General features: G+C 45.0%; 1 protein-coding gene across 5 annotated transcripts in view; it reads right to left on the bottom strand.

The window, feature by feature from the left end:
• F13a1 (coagulation factor XIII A chain) overlaps window positions 1-17,699 on the bottom strand; it is a 406,032-nt gene that overhangs the window by 139,218 nt on the left and 249,115 nt on the right. For 4 of the 5 annotated variants that reach the window (XM_050142342.1, XM_050142345.1, XM_050142343.1 and 1 more), the window contains 2 exons: window positions 10,114-10,261; window positions 65-253 (listed from right to left, as the gene is read on the bottom strand). In XM_050142342.1, coding sequence (XP_049998299.1) covers window positions 65-253; window positions 10,114-10,261 — 337 coding nt within the window. Of the gene's footprint in view, window positions 1-64; window positions 254-10,113; window positions 10,262-12,105; window positions 12,227-17,699 lie in introns of those variants that run through there. The other variant, XM_050142346.1, reaches the window with a different exon arrangement.

The raw sequence follows: 17,699 nt of genomic DNA, 5'->3' as shown, positions 1-17,699 counted from the left end.
ACCAGTTCCCACCTCTCACTGCAATGTGACCCCTGGTATCGTAGTTAGGGCAGACAGCACTCACCAATGACATATTCCACTCTGAAGTGATCCTGCCTGGGGACATATGGACGATTGAAGTCAATCTGGATGTAGAAAGTCTGCCCTCTACGGACAATCAGCTTGTCGTTGTCGTATTTGTCTGTGTGGTGATCAATCTTGTTGCTGTCCCATCTCTCTTTGAACAGGTGAACAGCTGTGACAGCCAGGTAATCTGTCCATGCAGAAAGCAAAATAAAGAAACCATTAAAGGTATTTGACCTAAATATACTCTCAGTAATCTATTTTTCTAGAAGAAGATCCGCTGAATGAAATTGCAAGGGAAGGGAGGAGCAGCAGATTTGAGAATCAGCCTCTTGTTTTGGAAGACGGGTATTTTTTAACCTCTTCCCACCTGTGAGCTCATTTCAGGGCACAGAATACTCACTTCGGGAGAGACAGGCACCTAGTTTATAGATCTAGAAACAGAGAGGCGAGGGTCAGAGTTCAAGCCTTCCATCGCATGCTGGGTTTTAAGTCAGGTCCTTCCCACCATGACTATGCCTCCCTGTGTGACACTGCCACTTCAATTACCCCATCTTTCAAAAAGGAGGGATCAAATCTGACACATCTTCAAAGGCAAAAAGCTAGCCATTAATCCAAACTTCTTCTCCCACCCCAGGAAGGGTCAGATGTCCTCTGACTGTAATTCTAAAAGTAGATCTGATTCCTCAAAGGCAGAGACGGGGAGGGGAACCGTTCTCTAGGAAGAAAGGCAGCTGTTCTGTCTGACAACATGCAGTCATGTCCACTGGCATGGGCAGAGTCAGACTCACACTTCCTTGGCTCCTAAATGAGCCATCTCGGTGTCAGACTCTCGTCTTTTTGATGTCAAAACTTCCATGGCTTTCTTGTCTTTTGGAGTCAGGAGTATACATATCAATTACATGTTTGCTACTTGTGTAGATTTGCATACTTCCACTTATTTTGCAGGTTCTTGTGTCAGGTTACAAAGTCCTGCAGAGGCTTACACATAGGATGGAGACACGCGATTCCTTGAGTGAAAGGAACCTGCAGAGAGTGTGACACATGCTAGCCCTGGAGAAAGGCAAGCTCCCCTCTTGCCCTGTCTTCATTCTGTCATGCATGTGATCACCACATTGAAGGCAGGAATATCTACATTGTAGTTTAGGAGATTGAGTGGGGGAACTGGTTTCTGTACATATATTTGGAGTTCCATGTAGGGGATGCTGAGTAAAGTAGCCTGGCCTCTAATCTCCACATGCATGTATATATGTGCACTAATATGTGAGCACATACAGAGCATACATATAAACTAGTATACAACCCTCTCCCTGACTCTGTTTCTCTCTGTGTTCTCTCTCTTCTCTCTCTCTCTCTCTCTCTCTCTCTCTCTCTCTCTCTCTCTCTCTCCCACACACACAAACACACACATACACAAAATCCTCTTTCTTATCAAGATTAAAATGTCTTTTAATTTTTATTATCATCAATCCAAAATCCCAAAATGGGTCCATCAGTTCTCCATTCATGAACAGGGGTGGAAGGAATGCCCCAATATCACAACCTCACTGAATCTCAGAGACAAAGGCACCTTATTGACCATTGAGTAGATATTCTAGGTATGGATGAGCCATTTCTATGCAAAGATTCTGATCTTTGACTGAACAGGACATTCACTATCAGGAGGGACATACAGTCTACTCTTATACAACTCTACTATTCTCAAGATGGCCTGATGTCTGCTTTCCTGTGGATTTTCACACATCCTGGCTCTGGACTTCCACACAGGTCCAGAGCAAGTCTCTGTCTGGTACACTGGAATTTAAAGACCACTTGGAGACACCCTCTGAGTGACACCACCTCAATATTTTATCCCTTTTAAAGTAATCACTTCCAGAATTTTATGAATTCCTCTGTTTCACAGTGGATTTCATTTTGTTAATTTCTCTCATGAAGAGTTTTCCCTTGACTAAAATACATTATTCTGGCTGTAGTTTTTCTAGTAAACTACAATGAGACCATTAATGAATCTTGTAAAAATAAAGCACATTTTGGTTTCTTCATCTCAGGCATCATTGGACACTAATATCTTACTAGGGAATTTTACATTAAGCATCTGCTGAAGCAAAATCCTTAAAACACATTCTGATGTCTTTTTTAATCAATAGTGGATAGCAATTTAGCCTAGACACCCAAAGATCTCTTACCTGGGCAGCTATTTGGCTATACTTTTATGCAACTGTTTTTTTAGTTTGTGGCTCCATTTTAAGGCCTTGCATGCATTCATATTACATTTCTGCTTGTAGAATTGCTCCATTGTTGCCCACACTTATGATCATTTTGGACCTTCAGTGTGCATTCAGTACATTTACAATTCACTACAGTCCGATTTCCATAGTGTGCTATTTTGTGTTGTTTCCCAAGCCATGAATCCAAGTATTGATTAGGCAATTGCTTCCTCACTGCCTTATAGCCATACTTGAAGATCAATCTGGTAAGGGTAAATTCGCAACTGAGACTCCCTTTCCAGGTGATTCTAGGCTCTGCCAAGTTGACCCTCAATGTTGATGAAGACAGCTGGGGAAGAATGCATCAGGCAAGGAGAACGGTTCAGGCAAGAGGGTGAATGACACAAGAGAAGCTGGAAGACAGTAAGCTGGTTCGGGGGAGTTGAGGAGCACAATGAGAGCTCAAGGCCAAGAACTCCTGCATGCCTCATCAGCCTTGTTCAGGGGTTTAGACTTTGTACTGAGGATCTAGTTAAAACCCAAAGCAGTAAACTTACATAATGCTTAAATTCATACACAGAAGTTTAAACCACTTCTGGAGACAGAGTGGAGGAAAGCTGGGATGGTGTCAGTTTTGATATATGGAAGGCCAGTTAGGGAGCGGTTGCCCATTCTAGGGTAAAGAATATACTGAGATCAGTCTCCCTGTAGGGCATGAGTCTACAGGTCCTAAGGTACTCCTCTTTTTGCCTCCATATACACTACCCTCCCTCCCTCATGATCAATTGCCACCAATGTCCCAATTGCTACTTTTCACTTAAATAAATCTTATATCTAAACATTTGGGTCTTGATGGTTTTTTTTTTTTTTCATTTTAAAAAGAATTATTTCATTAACCACAGAAGCGAATATATCAGTTCTTTAAATATCATTCACCAGGCAGTTTACTCTCTAGACAAGTAATTTTGAGGACCACATGGCCTATTGGAGAAGAGGATTGGAGATTACCAAGGCCTCTGTGTTAGAATAAGACCACCAAGTCTTCATGCTGTTTGGAACAAAGGGTAAGTAAAGGTGCTATTGAAAGTTAGAGTGTCAAGCCTAAGAAAGACAGACAAGACACACACACACACACACACATACATGCCTTATCTTATGGTTTCTTGGGATTTTTTTTTCTTAGTGAAAACAAACACATACAGTTTGTTTCGGAAACAATATACAGGACCTAGGAGATGGGTAAGGAGTGATTGCTGTGCAAGCAGGAAGATCTGAGTTCGGATCCATAGCACCCACTTGAGATCTGGGTGTAGTCATACACTCCTGTGACCCTCGAACTGTAGAGGACAGAGGCAAGGGCATGGCTGGCGTTTGTTTTCCATCAGTCTCGTAAGCAAACGGTACGTTCCAAGATTAGTGGGACACTCAGTCTCTAAGAAGTAAGGGTGAGAATGACAGACCTGGAATCAGGATATTGCCCCCTAAGCTGCACACTTACTCAGTTGCTCACACATCTACAAAGTACATGACCCTAAGGTACATGCACATGCTGGTATCGGCATGTGTACATATATGTATGTGTTTATGCCTATTGCTCTGCTATTGCGGATATTAAATTTTAAGCATTGAACTTTCAAAAATCATGTTTTGAGTGTCTTGATTTTTTTTATTACAACATCACCCTAATAAGCCAGTGCCTTTGGAAAAGAAGGGAAAAATTCATAGGAAAACACTTCATTCTAAGTGAGGAGAAACCAGGGCAAAGCTAAATAAAAAATTCCCATTTAATCTTTTAGGAATCTACTTTAAAACAATCTGAACTAAGAAAACATTTTGTTTGAAAAGTGAAACTTGGAAAAGAAAAGGACACAAAAATTAAACTTGGCCGAGGTGTGGAAGATTAAAAGCTACTCTGATAGGTAAAAGATTTCAAACAAAGCAATCACGTTCAAGATGCCAGGCAAACGTGAAAGATGGGTGGAAAGATAAAACTGGCAGCTTATTCTTTAAAAATAGAAATGGCAGTCATGTTGCCTTCTCCTCAGAATAATTTTCTAATGGCTCAGTGGACTCACTGGGTATTCTAATCTGTTTTTCATTACTGTAATGCAATATCTGAAGCTGGGTTTTTATAAAGAAAGGATTTACTTATTGATAGGGAGAGAGGGAAGAAGGAATAGAGGAAGAGGAGAGGAGAGGAGAGGAGAGGAGAGGAGAGGAGAGGAGAGGAGAGGAGAGGAGAGGAGAGAGGAAGAGAGGAGAAAGACGGGGAGGGGAAGAGAGGAGAAAGACGGGGTGGTTGGAGATGGACAGTTTAAACCACATATTCTGGCTCTAGTGAGGGACCCGAACAATGCCTCATGGTTTATGGCACCTGGCATCTTAAAAGCAGAGGCTGGCAGAGAAGAAGAGATATCATGGCCAGGCCTGCAGAGAGTGCTCTATGATCAGGCTTCGTCTTTTACAAAAACCCACCTCCATGAAAACTACTGGCTCAAGGTCCCATAAGAAGGACCTTAATCTCTTCCAAGGGCACACTCCCAGTGACTCAAGGACCTTCCATAGGCCCTGCCTATCAGTGCACCACACTGAGACCAAGTTTTAGCATACGAACCTTCGGGAACAAACTATATCCAAATCACAGTACCGAGAGTTAGTGATGGGGAAGGAGGCATGGTCTCCAGTGTCACCGAATGAATGACATTTGGCTAATTGACCATGGGTGGTTACACACAAAGCACTCCAGGAACAGAATCTGGTTCTTACAGTGCATGGTTATAGCAAGGACTCTGCAGTTGGTTACCATGGAAGATGAGCAGAGGTATAAAAATGACATAAGGCATTCTAGTGCCCATTTGTCTACCAGGGCCCTCTCTTCAAGTGTATGGTACACAGAAAACATCTGTTAAGCTGGTGGATGGGTGGCACTTTGTCTCTTGGTCTAACAAGACCTAACTTAGATAGAAAGAGCTTCGTCATTGTTCAAGCCTCCCTCAGCCCAGGCAGCAAGTGAATTCACATCTTCCTGTCCAAGCCCAGCTCCTTGGGAAGTCACTGCTTTTTCTTTATTTAAAGTTATATCATGGCTAGAAACTTGGCAGCTTGCCCTTTCAAAGTGACAGCTTTCAAAAAGTCTACCTAACACAATTCCATCTAATTCCCAACACATGAGAAAATGGGCTGTTAAGGAAGAAAGTCTCTCCCCAAGCGCCAGCTCCCTCCCTACCCTCCTACTCTCTCCCTAATATGAAAAAAAGTGGATTATCTTCTCCCTGGGTTGCAAAAATATTCTTCTGAGAATGATTATACCTGTCACAGATGGAATCTTGAAATAAGTTAAATGTTTAGGTTCATATTCTAGGAATTCCCTGGTGAGCTGAGTTCTCCCTGAAATCTTTGGTAACATTATTACCAAGCTATAGGCGTTCATGCTATGCATGAGGAAGGAGGTCTGTTTATGATGGGAAGAGCCACAGGAAGCCTTTTTCTCCCACATCTCTTGGTGACTCCGGAGGAGAAAGTAGAATTAGAACAATTAAAGACATCTTTCTTCCACAGTTATTATTTAAACGGTTGCTACTAAGAAGTCCTATAGCCTAAAATGCTTCAGAAATCCCAGAACAAGAGAAATGAGACTCACACCTTCTCCAGAGGCCAAACGTTTTTTGGTCTACATTTCCTCTAGCCTGGAATATCTCCACTCAGTTCTCTATCTGCTATGAAAATTACTCTTATAAACCATAAGTAAGAGTCCACAGCAAGTCCCCTGTGTTCAGAGGAATAGAAAGACAGTGGGATCTTTAAAGCTTATTGTAATATGATCCCTGCCAAGTTTTGAAGGCTTATCTTTTCTGTGTCCTGTAGCTAATTCTCACCACTAAGTATGTGCTGTCCTAAAATAATTTTCTATATATTCTTGTTCTCTTCCTTCAACTTTTAAAAGGGTCTTATTTCTTCTCTGCCTACCAGGTGGTGTGTGTGTGTGTGTGTGTGTGTGTGTGTGTGTGTAGGTGTTGTGTGGTGTGCACGTCTGGACACATATTTGAAGGTCAGAGAAGGATTTTGGATTTGGGTGCCATCCTCAATCATTTTATGTGTATTTCTTTAAGGCAGGGTTTCTCCTTGAGCTTGAGATTTGAGTTTGCTCAGTTAGTTTGAAAATAGACGAACTCAGCCATCCTTGTCTTCTCTCACCACAAGACCTGGGGTTAGAGGACTGTGTGAAGGATGCCTCATTAAGAATGTGGGTATCAGGATCTGGTCCTCATAACTGCACATCAAGCTTCTCATCCAGGAAGTCATCTCTCTACTTTATCACTCTTTCTTCATTTGACATGTGGTCTACATCATCTGTATATAGTACAGATTACTCCAAAACTCGAGATCCCAACCTTCACTGCACTGGGATTACAAGTTTTTATTTCTTTTATTTTAGAATTTGTTGAGAGAGAGAGAGAGAGAGAGAGAGAGAGAGAGAGAGAGAGAGAGAGAGAGACTCCTAATCACAGAGACTAGCCTTGAACTCACGTAGCTGAGGATGATCTTGGTTTATCCTTCAACTGCCATCTCCCAAGTGCTAGAATTAGAAGTCTCTACTGCCATGTCTAGTGTGTCTGAAACATTCTTTGTCATCTTACAAGATCCAGCTGAGATGTCTCTATTATCCAGAAACCTTCCTCATCCTCTTCCCTGCTCCACTATGCCACAGACCTATTTCTCTCTGTTTTGCTGCAATTTACCAAAATTTTAATTAGTCTTTATTAGACTAAATTGCAGTGATTTTTCCTTTTCTTTTTCTTTTTCAAATGAAAGCCACTTGAAGTTAGAGACTGACTTCCTCTTCTTGCTCTCAGACAGACTCCGGGATCTCTCCTAACATGTAAATGGCTCAGCTGGTAAAAGCACTTGCTACACAAGGATGAGGACCAGAGTTTGGATCCTAGCCCTGACTTCAGAGGTAGAAGCAGAGGATCTCTAGAACAAGCTGTCTAGACTAGCCAAACCGATGAGCTAGGTTCGTGAGAAACCCAGTCCCAATACATAAGGTAAAGTAATCAAGGATGACAGCCGACATTAATCTCTAGCTTCCATGTACACTCACAGTGCTCACAGACTGACACACACACACACACACACACAGTGGATGTCATTCTAAGTAATATGAGCATATATTCATGATAATTTTCCTGTTTGGGACACACAGGGAACACAAAGGATCTCTAAAAGTATGTGATGACTTCAGACATGTTTACAGCTTGGTCCTACGCCTGAGATTCTGTTAAAATCTCAACTATATCTGTTTTTCTTAAAATACTATAGAAAGAATTGGGGAAGCATATATAAATTTGTATAGTCTGATGTAGTTTTTTTTTAACTTTACTAAAATAATATTTTGATAAGGGTGCTTGCTATGTTGCCCAGGCTGGCCTTGAAGCGATCCTCTTACCTCAGCCTTTCACGTGGTTGGGAATATGTTTCACTCTCATAAAACGGTTCTTAATCAACTATCTCTAGCTGGTGAAAGTCTGTTATATACACACATTAGCCATATCCTGGGTATACTGGATATTCGCGAATATTTCCCAGTAACCGTCAGTAGAGCCAGACATTTCCTTTCTTTTACCCTGAAGTCAGAGGGCATCAGTGCTCCTGGGGTCCACTAGTGGCCACTGGGTGAACTGCAAGATGATTATGTGAACCAGGGCAAAAGCCTTACTGCCTTCCTCGGCATTCATAATTCCCTTTACTAACATGATTTGGGGGTGGGGTGGAGTGGGAAGACTTAGTATATTTAGTGTCAAGCTCTCTGTGCTTTTAGACAGAAATTCGAACTCTGCAGAGTAATAGCCTGATTCAAAGAGTATGTCTGCTGATATTTTTTCTCCTGCCCAGCTCTCTTGAGTTTACTCCACTATGATTCTTGATGCGGAGGCTCCATCCTCACAGTATACAGTGAAAAACCCTGAGCAAACATATACTGAAATATGGACACTGAAATATGTCATTAATAAGTTATAGTGATTAGGGATGCTGAGTCATTTAGTTTGTGACTGGCTGTTTTCATCCATTCAGATCAGCCTCTGGTCACTGGCCCCTCACTTTCCTGTGTGTGTGTGAAGGCTATGTGGGAACAAATCATGTGGGCTGTGGACACGATTACAGAGCAAATAAAGACTGCTTTTTCAAAATAGGTGAATTATTCCCCATCTCTGCTTCCAAAGGTAGATGTACAGAAAACCAATTATCTCAGGTATAAGGATAAAAAAATAATCAACTGAAAATTCAGGTTCACTGATGAATTTTATATGTCATTGGCAACATTTGGTTCAGATTTACAATTTCCTTAGGTTCTCCATAGGTGATGTCCTGAACTTGATGGGGAAGGATTATGTGCACATGCAGGCTCACTGGTCATCACTTGTTGTGTGTGGTGGGTCAGAGGCTATCATAAGCAATATCTATCCAGTCCTTAGGAACACCCTGCACATGGCTTCTATATTGCCAATGAGAAAATTAAGACTTGGGGACTTAGATGACTCGTTCTGGGATGGATAGCTGCGTTTTCTGCCTCCTGGACCAGAGATATTCTACGGGCTCTTTACCACCTGCCGGGAGATCCATGTGTTCTCATGAATCCGGGTATGGGCGTCTGAACCCCTTCCTCTTTCTTTCCCTATGTCTGACTTCTGCTGGAGCCAATGTACTCCTTCCCAGAGTACCGTGCCTTCTCTGCCAGAGGGGAATTTTACAAGAAAGTTGAATATCCCCAGGTGACCCATGGGAGAGCTTGGTGTCTGCAGTCTTCTCGATTTTATTTGCATTCTTATAAAAAATGAAAAGGACTTCTAGCATGGGTAGCAAAGAGGTAAAAGAATATCCACTGATGGCTTTAGGCCAGTGTTCTAACCTGTAACAAAGGAAGCTGAGGCTGGTTGGTTGCATACCCCAGTTCTGTGACTTTAATGTCCGGGTTTAGAATGTGGCACTTAGCTGGGAGACTTAGTTCCTGGGCACTAAGAGTCACAGTGTGACTGTCTGTACCTACCTCAGCAAGTAGATGTTTATTCCCCCAGGAAACTCAACACTGAGAGCCCACAGGAACAAAACCAGGTTTTAGTGCATAAACGATATTCCACAATGTCCTGCCAGCTAGATGCCATCCAGGGACAAGAGTCTGAATGTCCCTGCTCATTCCCCAAGGGAATGGCTTCTGTATCACCAAGGCAGTGCTGGCACCTGGGCCCTGTCACAGCTGACAGGGCCAAGAGGAGGTCAGCTGGTGGCTGCTGCACCCAGAGCAGGTCCCTCAGGATGAGGCAGAGGCAAGAAGCAGAGGAAACAGCTTGCCTCGCCTCCTCTGCTGGCTGCTCAGGAGATGGAGGGCTTCATCTCTATTACTGTCAGAATTTGGCACCTCGCACCAGCTCTGAGATTCACAGCCATGGATGGAGGAGAGAGAAGGAAGGAGTTGCAAGGCAGACAATCAGACGCAGCCACAATATTTTAGAAGCGGAATCTTCCAGCTAGAGAACATTCTCCAAAGTGCAGAACATTATGGATGAAAGAGGCCTTGGTCGATCCAGCATGTGTTGTAAAAGGAAAGGCTGAGAAATAGAAAGAGGAAGTGACTTCCCTATATGACAAAATCAGCAAATGTCAAAATTAGGGCTGTCCTTCAGGGACTTTGGTGTTTTTGCAGCTTGGGGGAGTTTTGGGACCCTTTCTTGGACACCAGAGACTGAGAGGTTGCCATTTGTAGGTGTTAGTGGGAGAAGTTCTTCCACAGATCCCTCATGGGAAAGGGGGTCTGGCTCTACTGGATACAGTGGTATGCTCCTCTTACCTTGCAGATTGACACCCCTGGGCACCACGCCCTGCAGCTCCTCAGTCGGGAGGTCAACTTCCACTGCATTGGAATTGTTGGGGGGCACTGCTCTCCTGCCCCCAAAGGTGGTTGTTGGAGTATCTGACATTCTCCGCTTTACTGGATCCTTGGGAAAGGGAGAAGAAAGTCCATGGAAGAGGGGTGTGAGATGAGCATCACCTGTGGCCCAGAGTCTAAAGTAGAGACAGAGATGCACCTGTGCACAGCAACGGCGAGCAACATGCACATCCCACACAAATGAGAGTTGAGAGGTGGCAGTGAGGATGCCCCTAGGGACAGAGACTGTTTCCCAAGGATCTCAGGGAGACGTCCTGCTTGGTAAAACATAAAGAGATCACGAGAAAGAGTGTTTGCCTGAAGCAAAGAAAATCTTTCAAGACTACAGACAGCAGAACTTTCCTCTCCCCAAACCCCTATATGTTTGGAGGTGCATGTATCTACTCATCTCATGGAGACTCACCAAACCTAAGTCACTGTGAGAATCAGACTCATAAAAACACATCCAGGTTAGAATAGTTCGTTAAAGTCATCGTTTAATTATAGCATAGATAGATAGATGATAGATAGATAGATAGATAGATAGATAGATAGATAGATAGATAGATAGATAAAATAGACCAGCCATTTAATTCTGTCACTACTTAATGAGAACTTCTTGTGAGCCTGGCTGTGATCTTACTACTTAGGTAGGTACAACAGAAACTAAAACAGCACCTCTTTCCCAAGAGTTTACAGTATAGTGGGGTTAGGAATGGACCATACAAGAGTCCCACATGATGTTGTTTGGGTGTGTGACATGGAGACCATGGCTATGTTCAGATGGATTGTGAGTAGGCTGTGCTCTGACACAGTCTGGCCTGTTTCCTCTTCCCTCCGAGTTTGTGCAGGCAACCAGCCTGTCTAAACACAACACACCTTAATGTCAGGGCCCAATAAGGACTTGTTGACCAGCTGGTCAAAATGAAGGGGGACTTTGTTTCTGAACTCTCTTTACCTGACCCACCGTGCAGTGACTCCTGGCAACCTGGCTGTTTGTAGAAACTAGGCACACCCTTGCAAGATGGCATGTTGCCATTGCAGAATCAGCTTGATTAGACGGTTGTAGCAATGAGAGGAGCAAGGCTGAGCACAGAAACACTTGGTAAGGTATCTGCTCTTGAAAGGAGACAGGGGCTCTTGGAAGAAGGAGACAGGAGTGGCTATCTACAAACACCTTTCAGGATTTACAGGTAATCTCTGGCGAGCTGAGGCTGAGGAGGAGATTAAAGAAAAGGTTTAATGACAAAGAAGACAAGAGAACGCAACCCTCTGGTGTCTTGTCAGTAGTTAAGACACACTGACTGGTCCCTAGAGGCCAGCAGCAGGGTGTGGGGAGCAGTGCTGGGCAGTCAGGCAGCCTTCTGGGAGAGAGCAAGTAAAGCAAAGAATTGGAACATTCCAGGCGCTGGTCAAGAGAGGGTAGTGCCCACCACTGGGTGAGTGTAGGAGGGGGAGCTGTCCTTCTTGGTAGATGCAACAAAGGGAAAGGGATTTGAGCTTAGACACTGTGTTAATATGGGGTAAGGAATGACCAGGTCATGGCAACTGAACCTGCTGTCTTCGAGCCAGGTGGGCATTCTCAGATGGCCTTGCCTTCTTTTCTAACTTTACTCCACGTTCCACAGTTGGTTTCCCTTAGGCAAGCAGACCTGCTCTTGGAGGAGCAACCCCACTCCTATACCCGTCAAAGAGTCTTCTCCACCAGCCGTGCTCCTAGCATAGTTTGTTGGAGTTCAAAGAAGTCCTTAGAAGTAGGACTGAACATTGCAAACTCAGAGGTAAAAGCTGGGAACTGGAGAGAGGGGCTGCCTCTGACCCTCCCCAACCCTTCAGAGATACAGAAATGTAGGTCCAGAGGGACAGCCACCGCTTGGGGCAGGGCTACTCAGACCTGCTCTGAGGGTCTCTTACCTGCTTGAGCTCCTGAGAGGGTGCCCTGGTAGGCTCGTTGTGTGCCTCTGAGTACTTCCTCAAAAGGACTCAGGCAAAGTGACCAGAAAGTCGTCTCTTAAATAACTGCCTAACAGCTCCCACCCTCCTCCCCATCCCAGAGGATTTCTCCTCCCCTTTCTTGACAGCTGGTGGAGGGGGCAGAACTGTTTCTAGGACTTTCCACGTACTTCTGCCACCCGGCTTTGAAATGCCTGCATGTGCTCCTTCCTGCCTCCATTGCCTCTTTGCTCCCGGGTTCCCATGCTGGCACGTCCTCACCATCCCACCTCCAGGGTCAGCCTTTCCCCTCCTCCAGATGCCACTAGTAACTACCAAATGCCATTGCTGTATTTGCTAGACTCCCTGCCCTCCTGCTGGGTCAGAAGGGCTAAAGGGTCCTTTTTTCTGTGGAGGAATGCTTTGCCACGCAGATGGGTGGTGAGCTGGCAGCCAGGAGGGAGGATCTGCCTGCCCACAGACAGGTCACACAGACAGTTGTGACCACGCATAAAGCAAGAGCAATGAGTCCCTCTTGTGCAAAGCAAACTGCCTCCTGGAGTTACCCAGAGAACTCAAGCCCAACCACAGGACTTCCTGCAGGACAGCCATCCTGATGTCCAGTCCCAGTAAAGTGTGTAGATGTTCTTAAGAGAGCCACGCAGTTAGACATGCTTTGTGTTTTCCCTTGAAGTCATTCTGCAGGATCTTCAAGATGTACAGAGAAAGGAAAGGAAGAAGTTTCCCTCCCCAGGCTTTGCCTATTTCTGTTTTGAGAGTGTCATGTGTTTAAAGACTACTGATTTCAACCCCAGATCCTCCGAAGTGCCCTCTTTGTCTTCAAATTTCAAAGGGAGACGGGAAATGTATTAGCTAGGAATTCATATCCCCCCTCCCCACCCCATCTCTCTGCCACAAATCTGTGGACTTGTCTGCAGCTTTACCAAGTTTTTCTTCCTTCTTAACCTTGAAATGGGAAAGGGCCCCTGCCTCCTTGTCAAAAACAAACATCTGTGTCTTCGCTGCACTCCACGTCACTTTCTCAAGGGCTTTGATGGCCTGGCCTCTTATCAGCTCTTCCTCCTGTGGCTTCAAGCTCTGGCTCTCTTGCAGCTGCTTCCTGTCAACATTGACACAATTTCAAGTTGAGTCCCTTCAATATTTTAAAAAGCCCTTTCTCAACTCATGTTATTCTGGTCATTTTTATTTTATTCTCTTTCCTCCCCTCAGTCACCAAGCCTCTGGCTTCTGGGTTCCATCTCCTCCGTTAGTGTATTCAAACTGCTGTAACAAAATACCTGAACTAGGACATTTATAAAGAAAAAAAATTTATTTAGCTCATGGCTCTACAGGTTGATAATCTTTAAAACACGGCATTGTCATCTTCTTAGTGTCTAGCAGAGGCCTTGCGCTTTCTCATCCTTCTGTGGGGGTGGGATGGGTTTATTAAGTATATTGTAAGGTGCAGCCAGTTGGTCAGAAGGACACTGTCTACCACACACCATGTCTCACTGAGGCAGAAAGCAGGAAGGCAAGTTGGCACAACTGGAAAAAGAGAAAATATGAGGGCAGCCTTGCTTTATAATGAACTGCCCTCAGAGTAACCAACCTCGTCTCATGAGAACTACACTGATCTCTCTTAAAGGTCTAATCAAGTCTCAATGATATCACACAGAGGCCCCAGTTTCAACCCGAGTTTTGGAGAAGAGAAGCCACATTGAAATGAGAGCACCTCCAATTGTCTGTTTTCAAGCCAAAGAAGACTGAGTTTTTAATCTTGAGTGGCACTGAGCTCTCTTGCCTACTCTGTCCTCGAAGGTCTTTCCTGGGGTCTCTGAGACGCGGCACACTGTGCTATTTCCTCTAGTGCAGTGTGCCATCCTTTGATCGTCTCAGTGACTTTGATGGTTTTATATTTCCATGTATCTCCTGGCCCCTCTTAAATCTAGGTGCTCAGCCACTGTTTCTTCCAGAGCTAGAGACTTCTCTGACGAGCTGCCTGTTGGTCACCTTATTTTGGTACACCCAGGGCAGCCTACACGCATCATCTCCATGATGGGAAACAATTTGTTCTGAAGACTTGACAAATCACAGAGTTCCCTATCTCAGTGAATGCCAGCAGCTTGAGTAGCTACCAAGCCAGGCCTGTGGGCAAATTGCAGACAACCCCACCCCAAGCCTCAAATCCAACCCTTCATTAGACATCTCCTATTTTACCTTTTAATTAGCCTTGAACCTACCCCTATATCCCTTTCAATTCTTTCTCCACAGTGCAGTCACAATAAACACTGAAGAGCTCAAGTCTGGGTTCAGAGTCTCTGTCCAAACCTTTCCAGCACTGATTAACTTTGCTTTCAAGGTAAATTCTAAAAAGAAAAAAATAATTCAACTGAAAAAGACTCCGTATGACCTAGACCCTATTCTACTCTTATGCCCTCCCTCTTTCATGTCCTCAGGTCATCTCCTGCCTCCACTTCCTGTCACACCTTGCTCCAGTCACTAAACTTTCTATTCTGTGCATCAAGCCTGAAACACAGTCCCCCCTCCCCATGCTCCACTTGCTAGAAGCTCCGTCTGCTGTTTACAGGGCTGATTTTGTACAACATCAGTGGCTCAGCTGTCCGGCAAGAGCGTGTCTAATGGCAGTGCTCTGACACTTCTGGGGTCACTGGGCAGCAGGGACTCCAGTCAGAGAGAGGCTGCTGAAGATACCCTCGCAAAGCCCACCGTCCTCTGCTGCCTACCGGAAGATCTGAGTGAAGATTCCATAGTGGTCTGCTAGACTTACGTGAGATCTGGGGAAGAGTGGCCATGGCTGCGCATTTTATGTCCGATCACAGATGTCAACCCTCTGGCTGACTGTGCATTCAAGACTCGCTTGTCACCTCCCAACCATCGTTATCATGCTACATTTGGCCCAAGCCTCAGCTCTGTGGATGTGCACACACATTGGTTCAAGAGTGCTCCACCACCAATTCAGCAACATTATAACTGTTACAGATTTTCTGGGCTCAAGAGACAATCAGTGACCCAGCATCAGAGGCACCAAGTCTAGCATGTGGCTGAGGCTCATCTACCTTAGAGCATTGCCTCATGGTCCTGTGACTTGGGAGTCAGAACAACAGTTTCTGGTCATAGAATGAGTCTTGAGTTGTGTCAGCCTCTGTGATATGTACAGAAGCAGTCTATGTGACTAGACACCAAGGTCTTTGAGTACGGCATGTGTTCTTCATACCTGACAGCCCTTTGGTCAGCATGAGGAAAACATTTATAGCATGTGGGTCAAACTAGGAAAATGAAAAGCACATTGGGTGTTTTTAAAGAGAGGAAATGTTTATGCAGGTGATAGAAGAGACGGGAAGGCAAACAGTGGGAGGTGAGTCAACCCCACAATTAGAAACGGAGTAGTTGGTGTCACCATATAGCAGGAGTTGAGGTTGTGTGGCGGGACCTAGAATCCCATGGGACTGTCTGGTGGGAGCTGGAGATTCAGTCATTACTAGAAACAGGGTCTGAGGTCAGGACTAGTCCAGTCTGTCTTTTGGGTTGTTTGTTTGTCTCTGTCTAATATTCCTCCATTGCCTCCTCTTTGCTGAACTTAGCTGGAAATCATTTTGCCTACAGAGGAAAAAGGATTCTGAGAAACAGCACCAGACCCATGGCCCTGTGTTAGGGTCACCACGACCACCCTTGAATGCTGAGCTATCAGTGCCCCACAGAATTAGTTGTCCAAGTGGGTGATTTACAGCAAAAAGACCTATGGGCGAGGTCCACAGGCAATCAAGCAGAAAGTCCCCAGGGGCCTCTCCCATGCAAGTCACATAGGACGTGCCAGACACCACAGCAATGAGCTGTGACCATGCATGTGTCATGGTGCATACCAGAGAAATAAATGGATTCTGTTACAAGACTGTTACCAGGAATTGGTCATGTAGGCACCTTCTACCAAGTTAGAGACAAGAGGTTCTCAAACTATGGGTCATGACCCCTTTGGGGGAGGGGGGTATGTCAAATAATCATTTCATAGTGGTCACATAGCAGGTATTTATAATATTCATAACAGTGGCAAAATTACAGTCATGAAGTATTAAAAATAATTTTATGGTTGGGGGTGTCACCACAACATGAGGAACTATATTTAAAAGGTTGCAGCATTAGGATGGTTGAAAACTACTGGTCTAGACTTTGCTAGGGAAGCAGGTAGTCTGTGTAAAGCCCAAGTTCTGCTGAGTTTCACAGTGGGTGGCACTGATCAGTTAAAGGACACTGGGTAGAGTCTTGAAACCCATATTCCCAGATGACAGTCAGTTTGGAGGTCACTGTGGGATTCTTTTCTGCAGTCCCCATACCCTTAGCAGAGCAGGACAGAGGGATGAGAAGCCCCTGGGAACCCTCCAAGTGAGAAATTCCAGTGTTTCCATCAGTGGCCGTGGAGCCAACAAGCTCCCTTTACAGATGCTGATGTCTACTGAGACTTCAACTATCGCCTGGAACAAGAGGACTAGTGATTCACTGAGGCCACTCTGGTTTGGGCCCACTTCTCTGGCATTACTGGGTCCAGATGGGACCACTGAAGAGAGCAGCATCCCTCTTCCTGCACGAGCCTGGTGCTTTGTCATCATTCTACAGTGCAGGGTCATGATCCCAATGTCCTGTTGACTGGAACACAAAGGAAGGACATTTGTACCAGCCTGCCTAGTCCAAGGGTGGACAGGAATGCACGGAGACATCACGCAGGGATCCTGGCTCTATCAGAAACACAGAGCAACCTGGGGGAGTTGTGAGCAAACAGAAGGTGTTTGAGATGAGAAAAAAACCTTAACTCCTTAGTCCTGAGTTTTCACAGCAGCGGTCTTGACACTTTTCTTGCTGAAGAACCCACCGTTTTTCTCCGGGATGGTAATAGCCAGGAGGTGGCCTGTGTTTGCTCAGGTAATGAATGTTCCAGCAAACACTGTTTGATTTACATGCAAAATTTCACATCTCAAACAGAGAACCCAGTCATGTCTGGATGCTGCTATTTTGGCTTTTTTTTTTTTTTCCCCAGCTGAATAAGACCTTCATGGGTTAGGGCTGGATTTCCAGAGGGAAGTGAGAGGGCGTTGTAAATAACAACCAGCCTGGTACAAAGACGTCCTGGCCTCGGCCACGAAGGATCAAAATCCACCTCTTGGGAGGGCTTCTCTCCTCCGCTGCCCTTGCTGCTGGGAGACTTGGGGAGGAAACTTTCCACTCCAGAAGGCAGTGTCGTGGCAGAGAGAGCCAGAGGGAGGCTGGGTGATAAGTTTACAGCTGTGTCCCAGCCACAGTGGCACTCGGGTGGTGCAGCTAAGTGACCCTCGTGGTACACTCTCACTTCTGAAGAAGCTCTTCGGGAGCTTCAAAGATTCATAACAACAGCGAAAGGCCCAACAAGGCGGCCACAAGTTTCTCCTATCCCCTCAACACTTTGTCCTCTTCTCTTTTCAGGATATAGCTAAATTATGCTGGGGAGAGTTCTAGATGCTAGGTGCCTAATCATTGTGTTGGCTACCCTAGGCGTGGCCTCCATTTGTCAGTGGTCTCCGTCACTTTCC

This window comes from Alexandromys fortis, unplaced genomic scaffold (assembly GCF_014885135.2).
Source record: "Alexandromys fortis isolate MF-2015 unplaced genomic scaffold, M_Fortis_MF-2015_v1.1 scaffold_5, whole genome shotgun sequence".
In the NCBI taxonomy this organism is placed as follows: domain Eukaryota; kingdom Metazoa; phylum Chordata; class Mammalia; order Rodentia; family Cricetidae; genus Alexandromys; species Alexandromys fortis.
This window is presented reverse-complemented; position numbering and strand designations above follow the sequence as displayed.